The sequence below is a fragment of the Diabrotica undecimpunctata genome, chromosome 10 (assembly GCF_040954645.1).
Source record: "Diabrotica undecimpunctata isolate CICGRU chromosome 10, icDiaUnde3, whole genome shotgun sequence".
NCBI lineage: Eukaryota > Metazoa > Arthropoda > Insecta > Coleoptera > Chrysomelidae > Diabrotica > Diabrotica undecimpunctata.
In genome coordinates this window covers 73,413,749-73,433,655 of record NC_092812.1, presented here as the reverse complement: position 1 = coordinate 73,433,655, position 19,907 = coordinate 73,413,749, and the positions used below count along the sequence as shown (strand labels likewise).

Sequence of the window (19,907 nt, the reverse complement as noted above, 5' to 3'; positions counted from 1 at the left end):
GAAAAGTTCACGAATTTAAAAATAAAAAATAATTTATAGAAAAATTATCTGTAATCATCTCTCCTGAAAATGTATACTTTTTGAGTTGTAACCAGAGAAACAGTCTTCTTCCGCACGCACAATATATAGACCGAGCCAGAGCAGAACAATTTGTTTCTTATTCTGTGGCCAGAGTATCACACTATGGACCGAGCATACCGGCCGCGCGAGCTAACGACAAGATCTTTTGCGGTTGTTTTATCTGTATCTCTCTCTCTCTAGCGTATTCAAACTTCTCACTCCCTCTCTTCCCCCAAAAAGGGACGATGCAATACTTACTTGAATTAACACAGAGACACAACCAACAACAAAATGTCATTTAGCTCTATAGATCTACAGCTACAGACTACTCAGTCTGTGTTAATATATATACTTATATGAGCCGATCATGTATAATATACCTACATATATAATATTATAGCACCACCCCTTGCAAAGAAAAAACTTAGTGTAAGAATTTTACACTTTATTAGAACTAGTGCTACACCAGAACACAAAGGAACAGAGCTATTATATATTTCCGTTACCGTCTTTCTCCCACAGATTACACAATTTTTAAAATTGACATATGAAGCAAATCGTCAGTTAGAATGCAATTGTATAAAGATTTTTCGTTTGAATACAAAGTTTTCAGTTTCTAACTTAGTCTTCTGTTATGTTTAAAACAATTATTAAATATATAATCCAGTGGTAAATGTTTTGAGTTTTTGGGTATAGTTACAAGAATTTGACTGTAAGTATATTTTTTACTTTGAACACAGTAGGAGTTTTTCATAACATTTTTATTCATCCTCTAATGAAAATTCCATCTGTTGATAATCTGCCTTCAGCTTCATGAAGCATGAAACCTAAGCATTACATAAAATATAATTTCAATATGGATATTTTATGCCTTCCTGATAATTGCAATAAACAAATAGTTTAGTCTTAAGGAAAAAAAATGTAAAAGTTGTATGTGTATTTTAATTTTATGCTTATTTAGGTATTAAAATGGACTCCAGTAAATCAAAACTACCAAAAAAATCTAAGATTCCATTGACAGAGGTTCACCAGAACATGGTTAAGGGTTCACAAATTGCTTCAGCTACTCCAAGAACCGCTGGACCTTCCCAAAATAAAAACATACCTGGTACTGCCACAATCTCCACAGCCTCTAACAGAAATAATCATGGAAGGTTTTTAAGAAGATCTAGATCCATGGTGAACTTGGGGGCTAACCCCACACATAAAAGAGTTGGAACTGAACCTTCAATAAAACCAATTTTTAAAAATCCAAGCAATGTAGCAGGAAATATAAAATCTACTCTTAAACGAGCAGCTACAAACAAACTGGAAACTATTGCAGAACCCAAAGAAGCCAAGCAACCAAAAATCGCAGCTTGGGATTTTAAAGGAAAATTTAAAGAATTACAAGAAAAACATAAAAAGCTAATAGAAACCTATTCTTCACTTAAAGAACAATGTGCAGGTAATTATATATCAAAATTTTGAATAAATTTTAACTTGATACTCTATCCTGTTATACTCTATAGTATACTGTTCAATTATATATTCCCCTTTTTTTATTTGGGTTCTTACATTTTATCCTGTTGAAGCATGTGGCCTCTGCTTAATTTATGAACACTGATGTTTTTACCTCTACTGTCTAGTAATTGTAATTTCTATGTTTCTAGCACCATTTATAGTCACTCCCTAAATATTTAAAACAGTTGCCCTTGCTAAATAAATATTTTCATGTTTGTAGATTATTTACACTTTTTTCTAGAACTATATGCTTTGGGATTTTAAGACCTATTGGGTTGGGTTTACCAGAATGAATATTATTATTTCTAAATTCTGTCTCAGGTTTTAGTGTTACTCCACATGTAAGCAGTTTAAACTACATAGTGCTGTTGATAGTGCTGCTCCATACTACTCATTCTTCTATATTATCTACTATGTTTAATGAAATTAATTGAAAATACTTACATTTATTTTGATGTTTCGATTTCCACATCAGGAAAATATTTTCAATTCAAATTGCAGTTAATTTTGCTTACTTTAGAACTTTCCAAGATCATTTAACACATCTGGTTACTTTTTTATAGAACTAAAAAAATACTTTTTATATGTATATTTTTGCTAAGTTCAGTTTAGAAATTTTTTTTTCCTAATCGCTTTGTTTTTAGATACCGAAGAAATGAGAAAAAATTATGATGAAATAATTGCTAAAAAAGATGGAGAAATTAATGATTTGCAAAAACGATTAAGTATCTTAGAAACTGATTATAAAAACATTAGTGCAATAAATATTAGTATTACAACAAAATGTAATCAATTAAGTAACGAAAATAAAACATTAAAGGATGAATTGGGAAATAGTAATAATATGTGTGTTGATTTAAAAACCACAATTGAAAAATTAAAAAGAGATTATATGCTCAATGAAACATTGAAGAGGCAACTTCAAAACACAATTCAAGATTTAAAAGGTATGCTTTTTATTTTATTTATTTGTTGATTATACAAATTAGCATTTTACTAGTTGTTGTCACTTCCACACAATAAATGTAAATAAGTAACATAGTCTAATTTGTATATATCTGATTATCTCATTTCTTTTAAAACAAATAAAATAGTCTAACACATTTTTAAACACTTTTGATTACTTTTGTAACATAGAAGACAGGTATTTGTCAGTTATGTTATAAAATTCATAAAAAAGGCCAGTCAAAATTGAGTATTTTTTTGAGCATTGACTGTATGTGCATGTATACATGTATATGTGTGTGTATATATGTATGTGTATACAGTGTGTCCGTAAAGTATGGAATAAATTCGATATTTCCTAAATTAAAAGCCTTTTTAAAAAAATCTAAAACATGTTGATTTTTAAATCTAATGTTCTACATTTTACAATAAAATTTCATTATACAAGGTGATACACATTAAAGTGATGATGTCATTGACTCTTTATGTAACACCCTGTATTTTAGGACATTTTTAGATCGATAAAAATGAGCTGATTCCAAAAAAGTATAATACTGAGGGTCTAACGGATATAATTTGAAAGATATGCGCTTAGAAAATTAATTTTTATTGATTTATAATATTAATAAATTATAAATACATTATAATAAATAACTTGAAAGTAATCCAGTAATTAATACATGGCTTAATCTTAAATGTTCGAATTGTAGCCCCTGTTGTATTTGACAGTAACCCAAATGGTACAAATTCTTGTAGAACCTTGTTTATGCTTTCTTGAGAAATATTGTTTATTTCTTTACGAATTCTTATTTTTAAGTCTCCAATATTTGCAGGTTTCGTTTTATAAACAACATTCTTTAAATGTCCCCACATAAAATAATCCAAAGGATTGAGGTCTGGCGACCTCACTGGCCATTCAATATGTCCACTTCTTCCAATCCACATGTTCGGAAAAATTCCGTTTAAGTACCTTCGAACATCTAAAGCATAATGCAGAGGCGCACCATCCTGTTGAAACCATAAACTTTTATCAAAATTTCCAAGACTAATTGTACTGGGGAATAAATTAACTAAAGTAGGTACAAGATACCCACGTAAAAACTGAAGGTATGCCGTTTAAATTACCTTCGAAATAGTAGGGTCCAATGATTTTATTTCTTACAATGCCAGCCCATACATTTATCTTTTGCGGGTATTGTGTATGATGTTCCCGCATCCAGTTTCTTTTTTTTTGCCCAGTATCTACAATTCTGACGGTTGTCCTCGCCATTTAATTTGAATGTAGCCTTATCAGAAAAAATAATATTTTGAAGCAAGAGAGGGTTTCGGTGGCTGTTATCCATCATTATTGAGCAAAATTGTATTCTTTTATCTGGATCATCCTCGTTTAATTCCTGTACAACTGTGCATTTTACTTACTTTACTTACTTTTATGTACTTTGTGTACCATTGTTGTAACATAATTTACAGAGGGAAGACCTGATTTGTATGCATTTTCAACCGTACCAGTTTCTCGAAATTTCTTTTCAATCTTACTTACTGTTGACTGCATGATGGGTATTTCTGGATATTTATCATTAAATAAATTACGCACTTCCATCTGAGTTCGCGATTTGTCTCTATATCATCATGAGTATTTCAATTCTTTGCTTTACACTGAAAATCATTTCTACTTAAAATTAATTCTAAGCAATAATACAGAATATTCACGAATTAATACAATTATTGTACTACTTAATTGTTATTGAATGTTACTAAAAATAATTACAGTTTACCAAAAACTAGAAGTAGGCTACTTTTTTGCAATTGTTAACAAATAATTTATTTTCTAAGCGCATATCTTTCAAATTATATTCATTAGACCTGAGTATTATACTTTTTTCAAATCAGCTCATTTTTATCAATCTAAAAATGTCCTAAAATACAGGGTGTTACATTTAAAAAAAGAGCCGATGACGTCATCAGTGTAATGTGTATCACTTTGTATAATGAAATTTTATTGTAAAATGTAGAACATTAAATTTAAAAATCGACGTGTTTTATATTCAAATGCTCAGCCAGAACGTGTTCTGAAAAGAATAGACTCTGCATGAAGTATTAAAGACTGCCTCTCTGGAGCTCAACAAAAGAGGACAAAGATAGATGCAAAAATGGCTGCTGGGACATTGACCATAGCAAATCCCAATAAAACCAAAGCAGGAGTATGGGCAACACCCGAGGGTAAAAAGAGATCTTGGGAAAACCATCACCCACCCATAACAAAGAGTTGCTAAAAACCTAGGAGCTGTAATGAGCAAACTAAGTCACATAGGAACATGACAAAAATATTCAGAATAGCAGTGGCACGCAGACACCATCCTGATAATCAATTAGATCAGGCTTAAGCAAACCTGATCATTAACAAACTGAAACAAGCAGTTGACGGGGCTCCTATCAGAGATCAGAATAAACTTTTGCAGATCCATAAAACAAAATTTAGCAAAGTATGTGTCGGATCAGCTGTCTTATTCAGACCGTCGACATATCTATTTTGAAATAACAGGCAATGAGCCTAACAGGGAAACTTATCGTAATCTTCACAAAACAAACTGCAAACCATATCCAGCAGACCTGGAATATTGTTTAGGCAGGGTTAAAGGGATGATAGGGCATACATTAGATCTATACATGTGGGGTTTAAAATCAGACATGTTATATTGGATTAACAACATGGTGGTATGGTGGCCAAAGGTGTGGTTAAAAAGTGCCATTCTCAAACTAAGCAAGGTACAAAGAATATTTGCTCAGAATCACAGCAGCTATAAGGGGCACATCAACGGCGGCTATGGAGGCACTACTGGATATTATAGGCAGTGAGAAATCCTGAGTAACTTACTGGTTAGATCAGGACATAGTAATATCATAAATGAAATTAGGGATACAGAGTGGATGATGATTTCTGACCATAGGATACCCAGATATAGGTGTAAAGTACCTTTTCAAGTGGAAGTCAGCTCACGAGAAATGGGGCAGAGGTTAAAACATGTAAGAAGACTAAGAATACCGGACTGGGAGGAAGAAAAAATAGTGAAGAAAATAGAAGCCATGGGTATCCAGGCCTGAAGAGCTGTTATATATATTCCACTAGAAGAATATGCCTCTGTATTTTTACAGTGTGGTAGAGATATCCCAGGCAGAGATTTTTCCAGTGTGCAAGGGAAATTAACATGAGGGCTTTCGAACTGAAGCAAATCAATATATGCACAGATAGCCAAGTAGCCATGGAGGCACTATAGGCTCTAAGGTGGACTGTAAGCTAGTGTGAGAATGCCGACAGAATCTCGACAGACTGGCAGAACATAACAGTGTCACACTGATATAGTATGAGTTCCAGGTCACCGAAAAATATATTTATGTCCATGGAAGAGCTCATGCACTTGCCAGGAAAACATCAGCTACTTCGGCCCAGAGCCGCCCATGGGAGTGCCAAAAAGCATCGTCCATGATCAGAAAAAAACCTGAATCCGAAGGCAACATAACTCTTAAAAAATATACCTGGTCAAACACAAGACAAAATATATATTGGACAGCCATGTGCTAATAAGGTTAAGTCATAATAGGCTTCCTTACTGTACATGCGCCAGTCAAGGGATACCTACATACAACAGAATTTTTCCATGGAGACTTGAGCTGCAGACTCTGTAGTAGAAAACCTGAAACAGTCAACCATATCTTGCATTGACAAAGATAAACTGAACAATCTTTGTACAGAAGGAATGAGCTAGACCTTGAAATTATTGTACACAAATGAAGGGGTACACAAATATTTCATGTTTATCTGGCTAAAGATGTATTGATGGCAGTAGTAACACAATTTTCAAGTACATATATGGACAAGACACAATTTGAAATAAAAATATTAGATCAGTAATCCTCAAACAAGCACATATTTCTAACTTTTGAATGTAAATTGGATACAGAGTAAGACAGCATAATTTCGGCATGAGAAACAAATTCAAGTGACAATCTTTAGTGTAGTAAATTGGATACAGAGTAAGACAGCATAATTTCAGCATGAGAAACAAATTCAAGTGACAATCTTTAGTGTACATACTTCAAAGTAACAAAATCGCAGTGTCCAATAATGAATTAAACCTAGCATTTTAATATAATTGTTTATATTTGTTTAATACTATGCTATATTTTACTCACGAGTTAATTTTTAGGTAATATTAGAGTCTTCTGTAGAGTTAGACCTCCGATTAATGATGTTGAAAATGAAAAATCAAAATGTTGGATAAATTATGTAAATGAAAGTACAATAGAAATTCGACCTACGCAGCCTCCTAATACAACGCCGAAATCAACTGATCCCAAATTGGAATTTACTTTTGATCAAGTTTTTCAGGAAAGTGCGACACAGGAAGAATTTTTTGTAGAATTATCTCAACTAGTTCAATCTGCCATTGATGGGTACAATGTGTGTGTTTTCGCATATGGGCAAACCGGATCTGGCAAAACTTATACTATGCAAGGCTCCGAGAACCCCGTGCACACGGGTAAGCTAGTAATTTTATATCACTATCATCAAGTAAGGTCAATGTTGGTTTCGAATTTGTTGAATGAACCTTCTACAATGAAAGTAACAATTTCTTTATTTAATTTTGTTGTGTGTTACTTTAAGATATTTGTAGTAGATTAACTACAAATAACAAATTTAATTCATAAAATACCCTGTTTTCCAATAAAATTTAAAATATCTACAAAACTATTTAAGTATAGGCATTACAGATTACAACTAGGGCCTCTCTCGGCCTGACACACACTTCAACTTTTACAGATTTACCTTTTTTGTGCTTACCTTTGTCACTTAAAGTTTATAATCCAGCCCTATTGTATTAATGAGCTTCCACAGCCTTGAAAGGGGCTCTTTAATATAGACTGATGCTTTTGGTTTTTCCTCTCAGAACTCTAGATACCGCATTTTTGGATCATTTTACCTATTTTTTTGTAAACATTGTTGTATAAATTTTTTGTATCCAGTTTTAGTTATATACAATGGTACATTTAATAGAAAGAAAAACTTACCTTAAAAATGTTGAAAAAAATGTGATGAGCAATTTAAAAATAGCTGTAAAACTTAGCAAAAATCGTTAATAGTAGAAAACTTTAATTAACTGTATCTTGTTTAGAATTAGTCCTAGACCCTTTTACTATCGACGTGAAGAACGCCTTCAACTCTGCAAATTGGCATCACATACTAACGAAGCTCGAAGAAGCAAGAGTGTCAGAATACATTATAAATATTATAAATAAATACCTGACAAATAGATACTTAAACATAGCACATAATGCAGACATGAATCTCTCATCAGGAGTACCGCAAGGGTCTGTCATGTCTACCCTATGGAATGTACTGTACAACGGGGTATTAGAAATAGACTATGGTCAGGACACCTACGCCATAGCATATGCAGACGACCTTGCAATCCTAATAGAAGCTAACTTAAATGGGGATATTGAAGATAAAGTGACAAGTTGTTACAGAAAAGTCAACAGGTGGATGATAGAGAATGACCTAGAGTTGGCAAGTAGCAAAACAGATATAGTAGTACTAAAGGGACCAAGACAGAGACCAACTTTGAGTTTTGATTTAAATGGTAGTATTATAGAACCGAGAAACTGTGCTAAATATCTGAGCATACACCTTGATTCGGGTTTGAGATACACGAAACACCTTATAAATGTAGTTCAGAAGGCTGAACAGAGAATCGCTGCTATGACAAAGATCATGCCAAATATAGGTGGACCAAGTACCTATAAAAGAAAAATGTATCTCCAGGTAGTACAATCCACCCTCTTATATGGGGCACCTGTATGGCTTGACGTGTTGAGTTTCAAAAAATATAAGGAATTAATAACAAGAGCTCAAAGAAAACCCCTCTTGAAAGTAGTAAGTGCGTACCGGACTACATCAACGATAGCCCTACAGGTGATTGCGGGTACGCCCCCCATCCACCTCCTAGCGAAGGAACGTAAGATCATTTACGACAGTGTAAACGGCCACCTAATAGGGGTCAAAGCCGAGGTAAGAGAACAAATGCTAAACGAATGGCAACAAGAATGGGAGACACAGACAGAAAAAGCACAGTGGATGAAGAAACTAATTCCAGACGTGAAACAGTGGTATCAATGTAGGTTTAAAAGAACAAATTACTTTTTTACTCAATTCCTGACCGGACACGGCTCTTTCAGGTCCTACACATATCGCATAAGGAAAACTGAAGATGGCTTATGTATAGAATGCGGAGTGTGCGACGACGCAGAACATTGCGTATTCCATTGCAACGTTTTCCAATATAAACAACAAGATATGAGAGCAAAACTAGGAGAGACAACACCAGAGACTATAATGAATATAGCCATGCAGAGCAAAGATAACTTTAACGTGATAGTAGACCTAATAACAGAGATAATAAAAGAAAAGGAAACGCGCGAGAGAGCGAGACAAGATGGGAGATGAGAGTGACAGAAGACATTATCAAGGATATTTTATCCCTTATTTTACTTATACATCCTGTATCTATACACTTTTATCTTTACACTGCTTCACGAAAACATATATGTTCATCTTATCTGTTTTTATCCTAGCTATTTACACTTATGTTTCATTTAATATTAATTTTTTCCATACTTTTTATCGTACACAGTACTCAATGTTTTACTTATGGAACAAATTAAAAGAATGACTACTCCTCACAGCCGGTTTCCCCGATATGGAGTAGAGATAGGGACAGCAGCGGGGCAACCGAAGTAGCATTTTCTAAAAATACGTACCGGGTGCCCGCGGCTGGAACGAGGGGGTTTTAGTGGGTAGGCACTTGCGTTCTCACGATTAATTCGCTCGGCATTACGGGTGTCTGAATTGGGAAAGCGGACTGAATCCCACACACCAGGGTAGAGGGCAGCACACCAGCTCCTTGGGTCTTTTGAAAATTTCCTCCTCCCAAAAAAAAAGACCCTTTTACGATAGACCATTTTAAAGGTATTGATTTTTCTTTTTAATAAATGTAGCATTGAGGTAGCCTCTAAATGTTAGCACTCCGCGGTTTTTCATATTTTAGGGTCCCTTGACCATATGAAATAATAAAACCCCTTTAACGTTGTAGTTCCTTTTAGCCATATTTTTTTAAAATAATCAGTAGCCTATATCTGTTTATTAGCGTTTTTGCTAGGAGAGAAGATAGGCTTATTGGTTTGTATGACTTCGACATTTAGTCCATAAGATTTTCCTTACATGCGGTATTATAACATCGTATCCCCGCTGCAGAAGGACTGGATCTATAGTCCATCCATTATGGGGGACTTATATGGTTGAAATGTGTTTAGTCCATCTAATTCTTTTAGGCCTCGTAATTTTGGTAGTCAGCTACCAGTCCGCCGCAGAAGGCTTTCTTGAATTAACCGGCTCTGCCGAAGGGTTAATGTTGGTAGATGAGCTGGGAAAATGTGCCTTGATGGGCATTAATAAGTTTTTCTCGAGCATTTCTGTATAAGTTTTTTTCCTCAAGCATTTCTGTATAAGTTTCGTCTTCCTTTTTCAGGAAACCGACTTGAGTCGTTGTACCATCCTTTTCCAAGACGTGATGGATTCTGGAGCATGAGGGAGTCTTCTATATATTACTTTACCTTGTTTTGTTGTCAGGCCTCCACCAAAATTTGTTATTTTACTAAAGTCAGGGGTATCAATGTTCTTTGTTTTTAGAATGATTCATTTGTCTTGTTGGCCTTATCGAAAGCCTTTTCAAAATCAATGAAGCATGTCTAGACATCGTGTTGTGTGAAGGGTAATCAAGTTTTTATTGTTTGTTCAACACGATATGTTTTATATGTATAGTTTTTATGTTACCAGCTCATCGAGCAATTTGACTGTGATGATATTTTAAATTAATTTTTTGTATTTCAGGAATGATTCCCAGAACTATTAATTTAATTTTCGACACGATTAAAGACTTGAAAAATTGTAAATGGCAGTATGAGGTTACTGCCAGCTTTTTAGAAATATATAATGAAAATGTAAGGGACCTGTTGGATTCTGATACAAACCAGAACTTAGAAATTTTATACAATGACGGACGAGGGATAACAGTTTCAAATTTAAAAGTTCAGAAGATTTGCTCATTTAGGGATTTTGAAAAATACATGAAGAAGGCTCAAAAAAATAGAGCGGTAGCTGCCACAGACGTTAACCAGCACAGCTCACGTTCACACGCTGTTACGAAAATCACTATCAACGGGAAAAATGAAGAAACCAATGTATCTTGGACTGGTTCTGTGAACCTAGTAGATTTAGCCGGGTCGGAATCGGCAAAGACAAATCAAGGAGCTCGTCTTACCGAAACCAAAAATATAAATAAAAGTTTATCTACTTTGCAAACTGTAATGTTGTCATTACACAATAAAGATAAACATGTGCCATATAGAAATTCTAAACTTACATATTTATTACAATCATCGTTGGGAGGCAATTCAAAAACGTTAATGATCGTCAATATTTCCCCATTTGAGGAAACGTATGGTGAAAGCATAAATTCACTTCGTTTTGCTTCAAAAGTTAAGGAAGTCAAAACCAAAATTAAGAAAAATAAATGAAACTTGACTGAATGGTTTATAATTATTGATTGAGTATGTGTCAACTGGAATTTTTTGTAATTATAGTAAATTTGTGTAATAATATGTTTGTTTATATTGAACTGAATTGATGGATAGGCATATGATACTTAGAAACTCTAAATTAACATATTTATTATAATAATACATTGTTTTCCATATGTATAGACCGTGATGTGGAATTATTTCTCTTTGAAGTTTCGGCTGTGACTGCGGAGACTTTAAAAGTCTTTGTAAAGTGTTTTATTCTAAATTTCATCGAAACGTCGGAGATAAATAATTCCAAACTAGTGTCCATAATCATATAACACAATGATAGCACTACACCACACTCCTTGATATTCATTAAATCCCTTGGGGTGGAATTTAAGGATTTCAGAGACGTATAAAGGGCCGTTCAAGTATTACGTAACGCAATTTTTTAAGATTTTTGACTTACCTTCCCCCCGTGTAATGCACCGTAAGATTTTTCAGTACCCCGTTCCCCCTACCTAAACGTTACTGAACCAAGTGACTATTTTTACCTAAAAGTAACAATTTTGTTGCGAAAAGTATCGGAAAGTCAGTAAAATAACTTTGTTTTTGTTTTCATCGCATTTGCGATTATTTTTATAATAATAAATAAAAAAGTATTTCTAATTCGGGCTAATAAACTTTTATAGCTAATCTTACAATTTTTACATTTTCCTTACTTTACCACTTCGCAACATTCCTACATTTTTGGCAATCTTACAATTTCATCCCTTATTGCTCCCATGCACTTCCTCTCGTAGCACTACAACCCGGGGTGGGTTTTGGCTGACTGCACAACTTGCTTCCATCTTGAACGGTCGTCCATAAAAGTTGGGTCGGTGAGCAGCCCCATTGTTCTTAGATCTGACCATATATTGTCTCTCCATCGCATTCGTGGGCGTCCTAAGGGTCTTCTTCCTGTGGGGGCTTCCTCCCATATTAATTTGGCAAGGCGGTTATTAGGGAGTCTATGGACATGGCCAGCCCATCTAAGATGTTGGGATTTAATCTCTTGGACTATATTGCTCGCTCTATACATCTGCTTGACCTCGGCATTTGTTTTCATTCGGTATTGGTTGCTATTAATGTCGTGATAAGGCCCAAAGATTCTTGTGAGGATTTTCCTCTCAAAACATCTAAGTTTTCTTTCAGTTTCTTTGGTCAGGGTCCACGTCTCACACCCATACATGAGCACCGGTCTAATCACCGTTTTATATATTCTAATCTTTGATGTTGGTGTTAGGCTTTTAGATTTAATAGTATTGTGGAGGCTGTACATACATCTGTTTGCTGCCTGAATTCTTCCTTTAATCTCTTCCGCGATATCGTTATCTGCAGTGAGTGTTGCTCCGAGATATTTAAAACTCTCCACTCTCTCAAAGTTATATGGGTCTATTGTCACATTTTGTCCTATTCTATCTCGTCCCTTTTGTCCGTTGATGCACATGTATTTGGTTTTCTCTTCGTTTACCCTTAAACCAGTTTTCTTTGCCTCTACCTCCAATTTATTAAAAGTCTCCTTCACATTGGTGACAGTGTTTCCCACAATGTCAATGTCATCTGCGTATGCTAGTAGTAATTTTGGTCCATTTACTGTCAGTAATTCTGTTTTAAGGTGTGCTGCTCTTACTACTTTCTCCAGGATGATATTAAAGAGGAGAGGTGACAGCGCATCTCCTTGTTTCAGGCCATTGCTTATTTCGAAAGATTCTGAGAGTTTGTTACCTATCCGTACGTCGATGTTGTCCATCTGTAGCAATGCGAAGGAATTTCGTAGTCTCCTGTATAAAACGCTCTGACGGATTACTTTGAGGATGTTTGATACTGACAAAATTTGTCCTTATTCCCCTGTCTTGAAGCTGTCCCTTGAAACGATCACTCCGCAAATAAGTCGCATTGTCTAAGAGAATTCTTCTTGGTGTTCCTATGGTGGCTATGAAATTGTCAATCTTTCTCATTATTTCTTCCCTTTTTGTCGTACGGCAACTGTATAATTTTGCATATTTGGAAAATATATCGACTATCACCAAAATATGTTTATTTCTTTGCGTGGTCATAATCAGATCACTTAACATATCTATCGCTACAATATGCAATTTTTGACGGGATACAATATTCTTTGCAATATTTTCATTTCTGAAATTTCTGCTTTTATGTTTTTGACATATTTCACATTTTTGGGTAACTTCTTTGGCAATCCGGTAATCTTTTTGGCAGATATAGTTTTCTCGAAAAACCAGCCAAACCTTCCTGCTACCAAGATGTCCATTGTCCTCGTGTAATTTCTTTATGATCCTCTCTGCCAATGTCTGTGTTACCAAATATAGTTCCTTTCCATCGATTCTCTTGAAAAATATGTCATTTTCTACTCCCATGCACTTTTCTATTTTAACTGTTTTAACTTTTTTTAATAATAAACTCATAAAATAACATACTTATCTATTACCACATTTGGCAATACAATTAGAAACGGAAATAAAACATTTTATTCAAAATAAAATGATAGTCTTAACAAAAATTATAAATACAATCACGAGATAGGTATCTTCTTCTTTCGGTGCCCTATTAGGTTCCTCTAACATTGGCAATTACATTGACGAATTGTTCACGGGTTTCGGCTAATCAGAATAGTTATTCGGTAGTGCTTGTTCTTATCGAATCGCGAATGTTTGTTTTCTTTGCCGCCTTAGATTTCACCTTTATTTGAGATCACTTGCGGTGATCTCGAGATGGACATGGGAGACTCGCTGGTGACTTTAGTCTCGAGACCAAGACAAATGCGTTTTGGCTTGATAGTCAACATACAGTCCCAATAAAAATTGTGATTGCATTAGATGACACAAGAAAATAACTTTAGAACAATAATATAATAATTATTAAAATGATATAATTATTATTTGATAATAATAATAAATATAATAAAGTAGATATCTGATTCTTTAAATTGTGTAACTTCCTTTTTATTTCGTTTGCATCACAATTATTAAATTTTGTGGCAAACTCACACATACTAATTTTTTTGCACTATTTCTGTATAGCTTGTGGTTAACATTCCACAAGAATTCTTTTTCTTCGTAAAGAGATATTAATTGCAAAATTTCATCATCGATCCAATGTCGTCCACTCATTTACTTTTTCATTAAACACCAGCCTGAGAATAGTCTCAGCTCTTCTGGCATAAACAGAAGACTGGAGATTAGATCTCGAGTACAGAAATAAGCATGTCTACTTGTGAAAAGCACAATCTCAACGACAAGTTGAACAAGTTGACACTTAGTTTAAGAACATTCCATAGGTATGAAATCTTTCTCATTTTAATAGTTTTTAATAACTCATGAGCTTCACTAGCTCTATTTAACACAACTTCGTTGGTCTGCAATCCTATCCAGAGTATTCGGAGAACTCTTCTATGCCATCTCAAACGCCTCTAGGCAATTGATCGTATCAGTTTCAGATCTCACCAAATATAGCGTTTGATCGTTCTTTGACGTAATTTGAAGTTTAGGCTGTGGTCGCAAAAAAAATATTTCATTTGTGTTGCGAGCTTCTTCAATTCTGCACTTGATTCCTTTACTTGGGTCTAGTTGGTCTGTATAAGTAGCATCTCAGCTGTTTAAAGTGAGTAACTCTTCCAATGTTTTGTTGACCTATCTATAGGGCAGCAGTGTCGTCATATTAGCGACTGAATATCATGTTTTCTACATTCATTTTTAGACCCATTTCTGTTCTTGTTGTGATCACGCAATGTAACAACTCTTAAAAGCCCTGGACGCTATCACATAACAGTGTTATCAGATCATCTAAAATGACTGATCAGTTCATCATTGATTTTCATTCCAAGGTTATATTGCAAAGCCTGTTTGAAAATTCTATCCGAGTGTATTTAATAACAACGGAGATAAATGTGTTTTTGTCCGACGCCTCGTTGAATGTAGCATTCTTTGGTTAATCTCACATCAACTCGTGCTCCCTGTATAAGTGTTCTATGATACAAGATCTCTATCATATTCCTACCCAGCCTATTCCTACATCCAAATTGGGTTTCATATAGGTCTTGGTGTTGTGGCTGTATCGGGTATTGTTTTTGAGGCATATGTCATTATTGGTCTTACACTGGCTTTATAAATTCTTGACTTCATCTCAGTGTTAATATGTCTGTTTCGCCATATAGTGTTATTAAGACATTCTGCCAGTCTATTTGCTTTTTGTACTTAATCTCTCACTTCGTTCTCCAGGTTTCTATAGCTGGACAGTGTAATTCCAAGGTATTTTATTTCTATTACTTGTTCAATACTGATGCCATCAATTTCTATTTTACATCTGGTTGGTTCTTTGCTGATTACTATTGTTTTAGTTTTCTGAGATGAGATTGTCAGATTAAATTATTTTGCTCGTATGTTAAATCTGTGGACCAGTCTGTGCAGGCTATCTTCATCTTGGGCTATTGTCGTAATCGTCGCATAATATTACGTCGTCTGCGTAACAGATTACAGTTATTCCGTAGATATCACCAGTAGCGTGTACATCGTTAAAAAGCTTAACTATTCAAGAAGTACACGTTAAAAGAATTCAGATTTTAAAATTTGAATTCCTTCTTGATTTGCATTTCTCTTTATATTTGGCCTGTTATCTTGGAATAATTCAGTTATATAGTTACTCCATGTTTTAAGTATTTCTTGTTCATCAGTGATAACTTCCTGCATTATCTATTGAAGTATTAGTGTTTTCCTTATTATACAGACCAGCAACTTCACGAACTTTCTTGTGCATATTGAACATGCCATGGTTCTTTTCTAATTCTTCCATTTCTGATCATCTATCCGTCATACATGTTTCTTTAATGACTTAACATATGCGCACCTTTGTGGGATATAAAATAGATACTACTGGTTGTACATATTCTGTTCTTGAGATCCCATTGTACTGACGCCCACAAGAAATTATAAGGCATCTAATTTAAACCCTTCCAGTGGAGGCGATAGATCAACGGACAACCTCACAATAAGTGGTAAAAACTTGCATGATCCTTTATCTAACTGACTAGGTACCACGAACTTGCTCAGAATTTGTTTCAGAAATATAACGATTCTAGGACGTGAGTGCTATATAATACCAGATTTGCAAACTTTCTATATTCCGTCGAAACATCGTATTTGTCAATTTTCGTGTTTTTTTCAACTTTTGATGAAATTACAGTATGGATTGACTTTAACAGCACAAACTACAGCAATTTGTTTCTGTGTATTACTTACAAGGAAAAAAAATAAAAAGGACGTACAAAATAGTCGAAGGATTCCTAGTAAAACATACAAAATAACAATATTGTACACTACAATCGAGGGTTTCCCGTAAAACCTAAACGAAAAGGATTGCCAACTTAAAAAAAAACACCGTAAATTGTACTACACTAACTCTCCCAAATTGCGTTACGTAATACTTGAACGACTCCTAATGAAAATGTACTGGACCTGTTGGATCCTGATACAAACCACAATTAAGATTTTTTTATAATGAGAGACGAGAAACGACAGTATTAAATTGAAAGTTCCTTTTTGGGGACTTTATTGAAGAAAAATGAACAAACCAATTTATCTCGGACTGGTTCTGTGAACCATGTAGACTTAGCCGGATCGTAATGGGAAAGACAAATTAAGAGTCTTACCAAAACTCTAAATAAGAGTTTATCCATTTTGCAAACTTTAATGTTAATATTACACAATAAACATGTGCCATATAGAAATTCCAAGGTAACTCATTTATATAAATCCTCGTTTGGAGGAAATTCAAAAACGCTAATGATTGTCAATATTTCTCCATTTGAAAAAACATATGCCGAGAGCATCAGTTCACTTCGTTTTGTTTCCAAAGTTAAGGAAGCCAAATCTAAAATTAAAAGAAATAAATGAAACCTGGCTAAATGAGTTATGTATTATTTATAAATTGAATATTTTTGTAGTCATAGTAAATTTGTATAATAATATATCCGTTTATATTAAACTGAATTTATTATTACAATTCACTTCGTTTTGTTATATAAATTATAGAAGTATGTATTCAGTCCTAAATTATAGAATTCAAAAACCAGTATAAAAGAAGTAAAACAAACCTGTTGAATATATTATCTACTATTATATGTATTGTATGCATGATTATATATTTTTAAATTATTGATTATTTTGTCTGTACGTATCTATGTACCATACTTTTATTTTACTGTACTCTAGTTTATATTTTTTGTTATAGTAAATTTGAATTTTAATACATGCGCTCATTATTCCTTTGTCACCTAGCGTTTGTAAACCTTTGTTATCTAGCGTAAATTATGAAGTTTTTTTGGAAAACACTTTTTTTTAAAGCACAAACACTCAAAGTATGTGCGTTGCATGTGTTCTTGTAGTGATGTTGAATACACGATTTCGTCGTCCATATAGACGAGACAGATCTCTCCTTGGACTCCTTTTGGAGAGCCAAATGGCATTCTTACATATTCGTAGTGTTCATTTTCCATATTAAATACTGTTTTGGGAATGTCTTCTTCAACCATTTCAATTTGATGAAATCCACTCGCTAAGTCAAGGGTGGTAAAATACTAACATCGTCAGTATTTATTCTCCTTTATATATACCTTTATTCCCCACTTTATTTTACCGAACGAATCTGGTTTTTTTTTGGCACGATCCATATGGGTGACAACCATGGTGATTGGCTTGGTCTAATGATGCCTTGATCCAACATTGAAGATATTTGTTTTTTTACTTCTTCCTTATGTATATATGGGTACCGGTATGATTTCGTATATACTGGCTCTTCATCTTTGGTTGTTTGAAACTAGAAGCGATTTAGGAAAGTTTAATTGGGTTTCAAAGAGTTTTAGATTGTCGAGGCCAATAAGGCCATCAAAAGTTGAAATTTAAACAGATAAAATTTCATCAGCTTGCCAGAATTAAATTCTGAAAATGAAGGAATTTCAGCACAATATTTTTGTGAATAATTTTGAAAAATCGATGTAGCTACGAAAGGTTCATGTTTTATGTAATTCGGAAAATAAGAAGCTATTTCTGGATTAAGAAAAGATTTTGTGGATCCTGTATCAATAAGAATTCGTAAAGGAGGCTTAGAAATTTCGATATAGAGAACTCCTTATCTGAAAATGAATGGAGTTCTATTACGTTCTGGTTGTTGATTGTCGTGGGCATCTTGTAAATTTTCATAATCTGGTTCATAGTACTGGTAGTTCGCAATATCTTCTTCCCTATCTGCTTGGCGTTGTATATTGTGCAATTCTTCGACGGTAAACTTTGGCTGTGTTCGGGGTGAAATTTTGGCGGCCCTTGTTTGTGGTACCTGATATTCCACTCATAGGTGTCAGTCTAGGCTGCTGTGATGCCCATACATATTTGACTGGTTCTGGGACCTGAATGTTGGACGGTTTGAATTTTGTATAAATTTGTTGAAGTTTGGCTGTTGGAACTGGTTCTGTGGGTAGATTTGCCCAACCGGTTGCTGCTATTGCGGAGGTGCAAAATTTGGCTGTTGATAGAATCGTTTTTGGGTGGATACTTGGCGAGTTGGTCTTTATGGTCAACTGGTCAACGTTCTTGATAATTTTCGTTTTTTCCTGATGTGGATTGAGTTATCTGATTTTTTTTTATTTTTTGAAGATATCGTACATTGTTTTCTTCTTGCACATATTGTGTTGCTAAACTTCCTGGTCTCATTGCTCTAATAACGGAACCCATTGGTTCTCGTATCCCTGCTAGGAATGTTGTGAGAGTTTGTTGACGGAAAAATTCTTGTTTGCCTCTTTTCATATCAGCATTTACAATATGTAGTTGTCAATTCAGCTCATTTTAAAGGATTTTCTATGCTGTTTTAGTAAAATGGTGTCACTTTTACATATAATTTACTGATCTTCACCTTTCGTATATAAAATCAAATAGCGATCTTAAATTATTTATATATTGTTTATAAGTAAAAAATGACATTCAATTTTTTGCATATTTTCTTTATTATATATTGTTATCATTAAATTTATCAAAACCAGTTCTTAGATACCTATTCGCGTTCTCAAACAACCGTGCTGTCAAAATAGATAAAATATTGATAAATGTCAAAAATTTGAATAAATTAGTTTAAAACTGGTATAAATTTCATCAAATTTTAAAAAGAATGAGTGATAAGAAGAAAAGTAATAGATATTCTTCAGTGCCACAATGTTCTACTTGATTTACAAAAGATATACATCTCCACTACTTTCCAAAAAAACGAGCAATTACGAAAAAAACTGGCAAGTATCTCTTCGTATTACGAAACCTGTGTCAAAATTCATGAATGTATGCAGCCTACACTTTAAGATAACAGATTACTTTTTTCCAGGTAAATCATATTTGATAGGAAATTTAGTTAGGTAATATTGTCTCAGCCTGGTTGTTTCTTAATCATTGAAATAAGGTTTTACTTATTTTTTAGATGTGAGGACCGGTAAAAATTTTTTAAAAAAAGGTTCCATTCCATCTGAGAATCTACCTATCAGCACAGAAGAGAAGACTATCCAAGTGACCCCATCTGTGTAAAGTGAAGGCAAAAAAGTTAATTTGTATGATTTTATACAAACAAATCGCGATTTAAATGCATTCACTGGAATACCCACTCTAAATTTGCTGGAAAAAGTTGGTGAAGCTGCTAGTTTGTTAGAAAATAAAAATTCGAAACCATTATTGCTCCAGCTAAAACAACAT

The 19,907-nt window shown here is 34.0% G+C and overlaps 1 protein-coding gene across 1 annotated transcript; it reads left to right on the top strand.

The window, feature by feature from the left end:
* Window positions 1-541: 541 nt before the first annotated feature.
* ncd (non-claret disjunctional) lies at window positions 542-16,417 on the top strand. The gene is made up of 5 exons (XM_072546708.1): window positions 542-772; window positions 1,022-1,507; window positions 2,208-2,510; window positions 6,714-7,046; window positions 10,454-16,417. Exons 2-5 carry the CDS (start codon window positions 1,030-1,032, stop codon window positions 11,137-11,139), a joined length of 1,800 nt encoding a protein of 599 aa, XP_072402809.1. The 5' UTR covers window positions 542-772; window positions 1,022-1,029; the 3' UTR covers window positions 11,140-16,417.
* Window positions 16,418-19,907: the final 3,490 nt, after the last annotated feature.